Source organism: Telmatherina bonti (assembly GCF_933228915.1).
Source record: "Telmatherina bonti genome assembly, chromosome: 6".
Lineage (NCBI taxonomy): Eukaryota > Metazoa > Chordata > Actinopteri > Atheriniformes > Telmatherinidae > Telmatherina > Telmatherina bonti.
Window position 1 is genome coordinate 27,784,435 of NC_136624.1, and position 8,340 is coordinate 27,792,774.

The 8,340-nt window shown below is 39.9% G+C and overlaps 1 protein-coding gene across 1 annotated transcript; it reads left to right on the forward strand.

Moving 5' to 3' along the window:
- The first annotated feature begins 516 nt into the window (after positions 1 to 516).
- Positions 517 to 6,135, forward strand: LOC306756780 (uncharacterized protein). The gene is made up of 5 exons (XM_079241637.1): positions 517 to 618; positions 1,349 to 1,729; positions 1,812 to 3,527; positions 3,888 to 3,997; positions 4,927 to 6,135. Exons 1-4 carry the CDS (start codon positions 543 to 545, stop codon positions 3,989 to 3,991), a joined length of 2,277 nt encoding a protein of 758 aa, XP_079097763.1. The 5' UTR covers positions 517 to 542; the 3' UTR covers positions 3,992 to 3,997; positions 4,927 to 6,135.
- The last annotated feature ends 2,205 nt before the right edge of the window (positions 6,136 to 8,340 follow it).

The following is an 8,340-nucleotide window of genomic DNA, read 5'->3' on the forward strand; positions in this document are numbered from 1 at the left end:
AGTCGATCGATCAGAATTTTCTTATTTTCTGTTTTAGATCAGAGAAGGATCGTCCCGACTGTCTCCAAATGTTGTAAGGATCATCCGAAATGCTTACAGTTCAAAAACTGTCGGATGCATCTCCAAAAACGGGGATGTATCAGTGCACCATGCATGGGATTTATCTCTTCAAACACTGACATAACAATAAAAACCTTTTCAAATCAGAAATGATGCACATATCTATTGGACATAGTTCTGTCTTCTTTGTGTACTATTTAGTATCTGTTAGCTGTTTCTAGAAGGTTCTCAAATGTGTGTGTTGACACATGAGACATCCAAGTAATCATATGTCAGGGGTTCCCGTTCACCCTCACAGCCCCCTAAGGCCCCCCCCCCCCGTCGATATTCCCAAATCGGTGTGACACTTAACATGTGTCCACACTGACATTACACGTGAGTTTCACCCCGTAGGATATTGATTTTCAGCAGGGGCACCCCTCTAAACACAGTGCTGGACTTATGAGAAGTTTCACTCAGACCCTGAAGGAAAGGACTGCAACATGATGTTCAGAGCACTCTCTTTGCTACTGCTGATCCTGATCCTCTATGTTCAGCTGTACTCTTCAGCACCAATACGTAAGCCATGCACCTCTTCTGAACTTTTTATATGCAGGGCGCTTCAAGTTTTATTCAGACTCAAATATCAGTCTATCATTAGAAATCAAGCTCAGTGTGGTTCTTGTGACAGTTGAGGCAGCAAAAGCTGCTCTACTAAGGAATAGGGGGAAATGTACAGAATAAGTTTTTTTTTTTTTTCCATCATGCAGTTTTGTTTTTCAATGAAGATGCAAAATGCTATGAAATAATATGGTGACATTTAAAGCAAATGATCAGCTTATGAGATGAACTTGGAGATAAAATACAAACCAAATAAAATATTTTGCCTGTTTAGAGTAAACCTGCGTTTCCATGACATGACAAATAGAATGAAAGTCAACTGAATCCAAGGCACGGGAAAGCTAGTGTTGCTTTTTGTATTTCCTAGCTATAGATAAATAAAACACATGTTTGGAAAATGAACTTGGTCACCCCCATAAATTGAGAACAAGTTGTCTCTGAGTCAACGCTGAAATGTGGCGAACAGCCATTCAGTGGCAAACCTGCGCCTGTTAGACAACGTCTGATATTTCAGACTTTGATCACTTAACACCTTGAATATTTTGAAAGAGCGTAAAAATTATTCTGTGAAAAATATCTTTTTTTTTTCTTTTTGTCTGATTAAACAGATGTCAGATAAGTAAAACATAATTTGTTGAAAAACGTGTCTACAAACGACTTAAAAAGGTGTTTATCATGTGTGTTGCAGCTGCTGAAGATGTTCCGTTGCCATATGTTGTTGAGGAACCAGGTCTAGAGGAACACACACTTGTGGAGAAGAGAGAGTCTGTAGAGGAGAAACGCATTCCAGATGATGCAGCAGAAGCAGCACCACATCCAGAGGAACCTCCCGCTGAAGAAGTCATTCCAGTTACAGGAAAGGATCCTGCATCCCAGCAACCAGCTGCTAAAAACGCTTTGACTATAATTTCCGTCCAAGTTGCTGCCAAACCGGATGAAAATGCGGAGGCTGACCTGATTAACAGAGAGCCTCCAGAACAAGATGAGGAGGAGGAGGAGGCTCCAGATGCACAAGACCCTCTTATACTTGCCGGAGATCCAGAGGAAAAGGCTTCAGAGGACGTTGCAGGTACTAAGAGTTTACTGATAAACTGATGATAATAAAGTAGCAGATTCTCTTGATTCTAATCCTGCCATCCTTCTACTTGCAGAGGAAACAATGCCACTAGAGGCAGCGCAGGAGGTTCTTGTCACTGTTCGCAGGGACTCTGCTGAACCAGAGTCAGATCCAGAAGAGCAAGAAGCAAAAGTCCTCATCAGCTCTTCAGAAACTGAAGAAAGAGCTCCAGAAGACCACGAGAGAGAAGCCCTTGTCCCTGTAGCACCAGAAGAAAACCCTGCTACTGATGAAGAGAGTCTTCCAAGTATCCCAGAGGAAGAGGAAACCCACATCCCTGTTCCTGCAGAGCCTGAAACAGAGGAGGAAGACGAAGCTGGACCTGCGGCAGATGAAAGAACACCAGATGACTTGGGTCATGAGGATATTGTCAGTGTTCTTTTGGACTCTCCTGAGGAGGAATCAGAACCAGAAGGACAAGAAATTGACCCTGTCAATTCTTCAGACACTGAAAAAGGAGTTGAAGAAGAAGATGATAAACTTGTTCCTATAATATCCAAAGAAGAAGACTCCCTTGCCTCCATTCCTGCAGAATCTGAAACAGAATTAAATCAGGCTGGACCTGCTGAAGGGGAAACACCAGGCGAGTCATCCTCAGAGAACTCTGCAATTATTGCTCTTGTAGAGTCTGCTGCACAGGAACCAGGTGCAGATGAGCAAGCAGAAGAAGTCCCTGTCAGTTCTTCACAAAGAAAAGAGGAAGAGCCAGAGGAATCTGTCATCATTGTTCTTCCAGAACCTGACATGGAGGAAGAGGATGAAATGGAGACCGGTGCAGATGAAACAACGCTGCAGGACTTAGCCCAAGAGGATGTTGCTGCCAATGTTCCTGTAGACTCTGGGCAGGAGTCAGAACCAGAAGATCGGGAAATAGTTCTTGTTGGTCCTTCAGATGCTGAACAAGGAGCTCCAGAGGAACATGCAGAAGAAGAAGCATTTACCTCCAAAGTGCCAGAGGAGGACCCTGCTTCAAATGAAGAGAGTCTTCTAAGTACCATAGAAGAAGACTTTGTCATTGTTGTTCCTGCACAACCTGAAACAGAAGTTGAGGATCCAATTGGACCTGCAGCAGAGGAAGATACACCTGAAGACTCAACCCAGGAGGATCTTGTCATTGTTCACGTGGATTCAGAACTGGAAGAACGAGAAAAAATGATCTCTGTAAGTTCCTCAGAAACCAAAGAGGATGCCCCAGTAGAGCAAAGAGATGAAGAAGAAGAGTCGCTTGCCCTTCTCCCTGCTGAGCCTGAGACAGAAGAAATGGCTGAAACGGGACCTGCTGCAGAGGAAACAGATCCAGGAGATCCTGCAGTTACAGTTCCTGCAAGCTCAGATGAACAAGAGAGCACTGAAACGCTTCCGGGTACACAAGAGGAAGCAGATCCCCCTTTCCTCGTTCCTAAAGATGAGACAGAGGGTGAAAGTGAGGAAGAAACGGCACTAGAGCCAATCCCAGAAGAGCCTGCAGTTATTGTTCTGATGGCACCTACTCATGGAGAACCATCTACACGAGACCCAAACCTCAAAGTTCCCCCAGACGGTGCAGAGAAAAACACTGAAGAGGAAGAAGAAGCTGTCCAATCATATCCTACTGATGCAGTCTCAGAAGAGGACCTAGACGAGGAACCCACCGCAGCACCAGTAGGCGCCATTCGTGCAGAAGCTGACAGAATTCCTGCAGCAGTTAAAGATGGCAGTCGCACCAAGGAATCGAGGGCTTCGCTTTTACCTGTACATGATGAGCCTATGGGTAAGAATCCTGCTCCAAGTTGCTGTCAAAACACTCTTCCATCAGGCCGAGTAAAGCTGAAAATGAAAATGGTTTTGTATTATTGCAAACACTAAACAGGGATCCTCAATCCTAGTCCCCGAGGGCCGGTGCCCTGCAGGCTTTCCAAGTATCTCTGCTGCAACACACCTGATAGAAATGAGTATGTATTTAGCAGACATGTGCAGAACTTGTCTGAGTCTTGAGTCAGGTGTGTTCCAGGAGGGACACCTGGAAAACCTGCGGGACGTTGGCCCTCAAGGACCAGGATTGAGGATCATGGCTAAAAAATATCATTTTGGCCAATTCTATTATTATTAATGATATATTTTTGTGTCCCAGCTCGAGTAAACAGAGGAGCACTACTCGGGGCAGCACTCTTCACTCTGATGTCTTTTATCATTGTTGGATTTATTGGGCTGACGATATCTAAAAAACTGCGGTGAATACATGTAAGTACAACTTCATCATCACCAACCCTAATCAGCCAGTCTTAAAATGACATTACTTGCTATGCTTGCTAATACCTGAACGTTTTGTGCAAAATTAAAGACACTAAAAGTGTTCTACATCAACATGTGCAGTGTGAAGAAAAATATAAGTTCAAGGACGGAAAAATTAATAAATTGTCAAAACCTTTTTTTTTTTTTTTTTTTTTTTTTTTAAATTTGTATCTAATAATTTAACTGTTATGTTATTATTCTATTAAAACGATCCATTACTTGCCATGGTTCCAATTACAAAGCAGCACAGAGTATAGCTTGATACACATAAGACATTAATGAATTTTATTTTTAAAATTAAATGGAGATATCATATAATAAATAATTGATCATAAAATGCTTATATATTATAGACAAATGTCAAATTTAAAAATATAACATGGATACTGATGTATGCAAGCTAGTAAAGGTGCTTTTCTCTACCTCTCCTCTGTTTTGCTTTTTATCTTCAGTTAGTGGTAATGTTATTTTGTTTTGGTACATTTGCACTGGGTGTAAAAAAAAACAAACATATAGAAAAAGACATGTATATCATTTTGCAATAGTTCCCAGTAGTACAATCATCACTGCACCTCAGGCCACTGGATCTGGTCACAAATGGAAACACATTTACTTCTGGAAGAACTGTGAAATAATTTATTTACATATTTACAACTGACCCTGGTATTTGAAGTAATTTCTACATCCATCTTTACTACTCAGTGTCAGTAATTCTAACATAATGTGCATTCCATATAATGGATATTTAACAGGTGATTTTGGCCACATTCATACCCTTGCTTCAACTTCTTCTCAAACTGAGAACAAACAACTGAGGTTTGTGAGAAACAACAGAAATTCCTTTATATTCAATAATAACTTTTTTTCCTCTGTTACAGATCTGCAACATAAAAATCACCAAAGTATGGAGATAATTGCTGCTTGAAGCTATACTGAATGTGGAGCTACTGATTCCCTGAGAAGAGCAGTCTTACCTGGAACTGATTTCAGAGATTCTTCTTTAAAGGGATGAACAGAAAGTAGGTTTTTTTTTTCAGAAGCTCTTATATAAAAGGAAACAAATAACATGTTTGTTATTCATCCAAATCAGTGTTTAAAGCTTGAAAATCTTCAACTTAAATTGGTATCTCAATCAGATCTGCTGAGTTACTGCAGGTGTCACTCTGAAGGTAAACTGGTTGTCCCCAATTTCCTAAATACATATATTTAGTTGTTCTCTTTAGAAACAGCCCCACATTGCTCTGCAACGTGTCTGTTATTGTAAGTCACCTTTGATAGAAGGATCTACTTGTATGACTGTATTTCAGGCATCAAATGCAAGAAGCGGAATAAGTCATGAATGTATGAGCAGCATTTCCTTGCAGACTGAGGTGGCAGCTTGTATAGCAATTATCTGCTTCGTTTAAAATCCAGACCTGATAAATGCAGTTAAGCCCTTAAATGCAGTTTTATACGAGCATGATATATCCTTGTAAAGTTTACCACGGATCTTCTCACTGGATCGAATCCAAGATGTTGGCTGGGTTTCATCAGCAGAGTTCACGTTCTGGTTTAAAATGTTCACATGCATCATATCACTGTGGTGGAACATAAATGTGAGCAGGAAATGGACATGCTCCCAAAAAGATCAAAGTTGTTTTAAGTCAGACTTAATAAATGTGATGATTTATGTTTGATTTTTAAATTTATGATTGACGACATGATTGCACTTGTGACCTCACGACCCCTCTGATCGGTGGGCGTTAGAATAATGTTTCGATGGAGGTTTGGTGATGTGCTTCTTTGTTTTAGCTTAAATGCATTGCTGAAAAAGTATTCTTTTGGTACAGCATGTACATCTCCATGTGAGTACAGCACACACGGTACATGCTATTAAACAGCCTGCAGACATATCACTTTACGTTTCCTGTCATGCAGCATGAGACAGAGAGATCTGTGACTATAGCATGCTGGAACACCAAGTGCATGGCTCATCCAGACACACTCTGTTTTTAGGACAGTCAAGAGCACAGACTTCAAAATAAATGTTCAGAACTGTCTTTCATTAAAAATTCATATAGCATTATAGTTATTGCCTGATTTTAATTGCACTTGAGTCTGTATGAATAAAAGTTGGTTTTCCAAGTTTCTTGGATGCCTCTTGAGTATTTCTTTGTAACTTTTCCAACCTTAAAGAAGCTACTTTTAAAGCCTCACCTTGTTCCCATTCATTTACAAAGTCACAAATATAAAAAAGTCTGCATTACATAACAGGTCTGAGAACTGATTCTGTTTATATAAAAATCTATAAGATGTGTCAGTGCTCACGCAGAAGCAGTCATTAAAAACAGTCACTACTCTGTATAAGTAACACAAGCAAAGATTTAAAGAGATTTGGTATTAAAAAATGTGTTTGGTATTGGAATTTGGGAGAGGGCAAACATTAAAAACAAAAGTTGTGTAATGCAATTAAAAATGAAAAAAATAACTGTCTCATGAAGGAGAGAGGGAGAAATGTCTGAGTAGTTCACATCTCTATTTCTCACTTTGACATCACAAATACGATGGCTGCTTCATCATACCATCATCGTTCCAGTATGCAGAGGTTTTATTTTTACAATTTCTTATTCTCTCTCTTTTTAATCCACTGCTTCTCGAAAGATTTTGTGTTTTGGTTTCCATCCACCAAATCTTCTACGCCTTCATATTCCATTTATTTGTTTTATTTGTGTTGTTTGGTAAACATATTTTAAAATTCTTCACTTGGTTTATCAGTAGACTATACAGATCATTTTGTAAATGATCTCCCAGATCTGCATCGTGTCATTTTAGTGGAATAATGCCTTCGATATTATACATCTATAATTATTAGTATCCTTTTTCAATTTGAAATTAGAGTTATAAAGTAAATATAGGTAAGTGGTCGCTGACGTCTGTTTGTGAGGGCCTGCTTTCAGTGTTGTTATCCAAAATGTAAATATTTTGAGTAGAGTTGCAGAGTGGAATGTAATCCCACATATTCAGTTTATAAACTCCTCTAAATGTCTTTTCTTGCCTTAAAACTTGTGAATATCATCCCTTATATATCTGTACTGACCAGACTACAGTAATATATGATATTGGTATGTTGAAAATTGATATATACAGTATCTAGACTGATGGTTTTTATGCTCAAGGAATTATAAACTGTATTTTACCATCCAGGGTTTTGTGTGCAAAGTTTGTCCGTCAAATTCATTCATCAGCATGTTGCTGAACTTCCATTGTTGCAGTACATTTTCTCTTCGTTTAGTTTTAACAGATCATATTTATTCAGTTGTTTAGTTACTTTGCTACTCAGCTGTGTTAACTAGCATCTTCAATTTCTATCATTGAATGTGCTTCTGTTTAATTGGCATTACTCACAGAAAACGCTGGAAGCTGAAAATGTCTTCCAACAGGAGGATCTCTTACAACCAGTACATCAGGTTATTGGATTGTAACTCAGGCTGAAGGGGATAAACTGAAGACATGAATGACTCAGAGAGCGACGCCTTTAGTGAAACTGCATTACAGGGATAGTTCAGAGTGAATATAAATGTACACCTCCAATCTGCCTTATCAAAGTAAAGTCTTGCTAAGCATGACTTTAACAAGGCATCAAGTCACACTTTACAGGCTGTAACACAAATCCTCATGCTCGTTAACATAAGAAGTGAAAATAGACATTAATGTATTATGTTGCATTGCACTGTGCTGACATGCTGTTATGCTCAATGTCACAGAAAGATCTCTGGTAATAAACTTGCTAACAAGTGTCACGACTGCGGTTTGTCAAATGTAACACATACCTGCTCTTTCTACCTTCTGCAGGCACAGTGGTGAAATCTCCAGTCCGACAAGCTGAGATTGGCTTCTTATAGTACAGCAGCCTCTAGTGGTCGCAGACACAACCTGGAAGCAGTCCTAGTAGCGGGTAGACTTGCCAGAGTTCCTTTACAGCTGTGTTTCTCAGTCTTGGTACTGAGAGACCGCTACCCTGCATGTGTTGGAGGTTGCCATACTGGTAACACCTGAATGGCTCATCAGGCTTGCAAAGAACTTAATGAGCAGTGCAATGAATCTGAATGAGGTATGCTGCATTGTAAACATGCAGGGCAGTGGTCCTGAGGACCAGGAGTATGAAACACTGCTCAAGAGCAGAGCTATTCACTGCAGTCCCACAAGGAGCGCAGGTTTTCAATGTTTCCCTGCTCCAACACATCATTATTAATGAGTCATTGTGCAGAACTTCATGGGCTGTTGGATTCATTTCATGTGATTTTAATGTAATT

Excerpts from the sequence above, each read along its gene's own strand:
- LOC306756780 (XM_079241637.1), top strand. The coding sequence starts at position 543 with ATGATGTTCAGAGCACTCTCTTTGCTACTGCTGATCCTGATCCTCTAT. Across the intron at positions 619-1,348 it reads GTACTCTTCAGCACCAATAC|CTGCTGAAGATGTTCCGTTG; the intron begins GTAAGCCATGCA and ends TGTGTGTTGCAG. Across the intron at positions 3,528-3,887 it reads TGTACATGATGAGCCTATGG|CTCGAGTAAACAGAGGAGCA; the intron begins GTAAGAATCCTG and ends TTTGTGTCCCAG.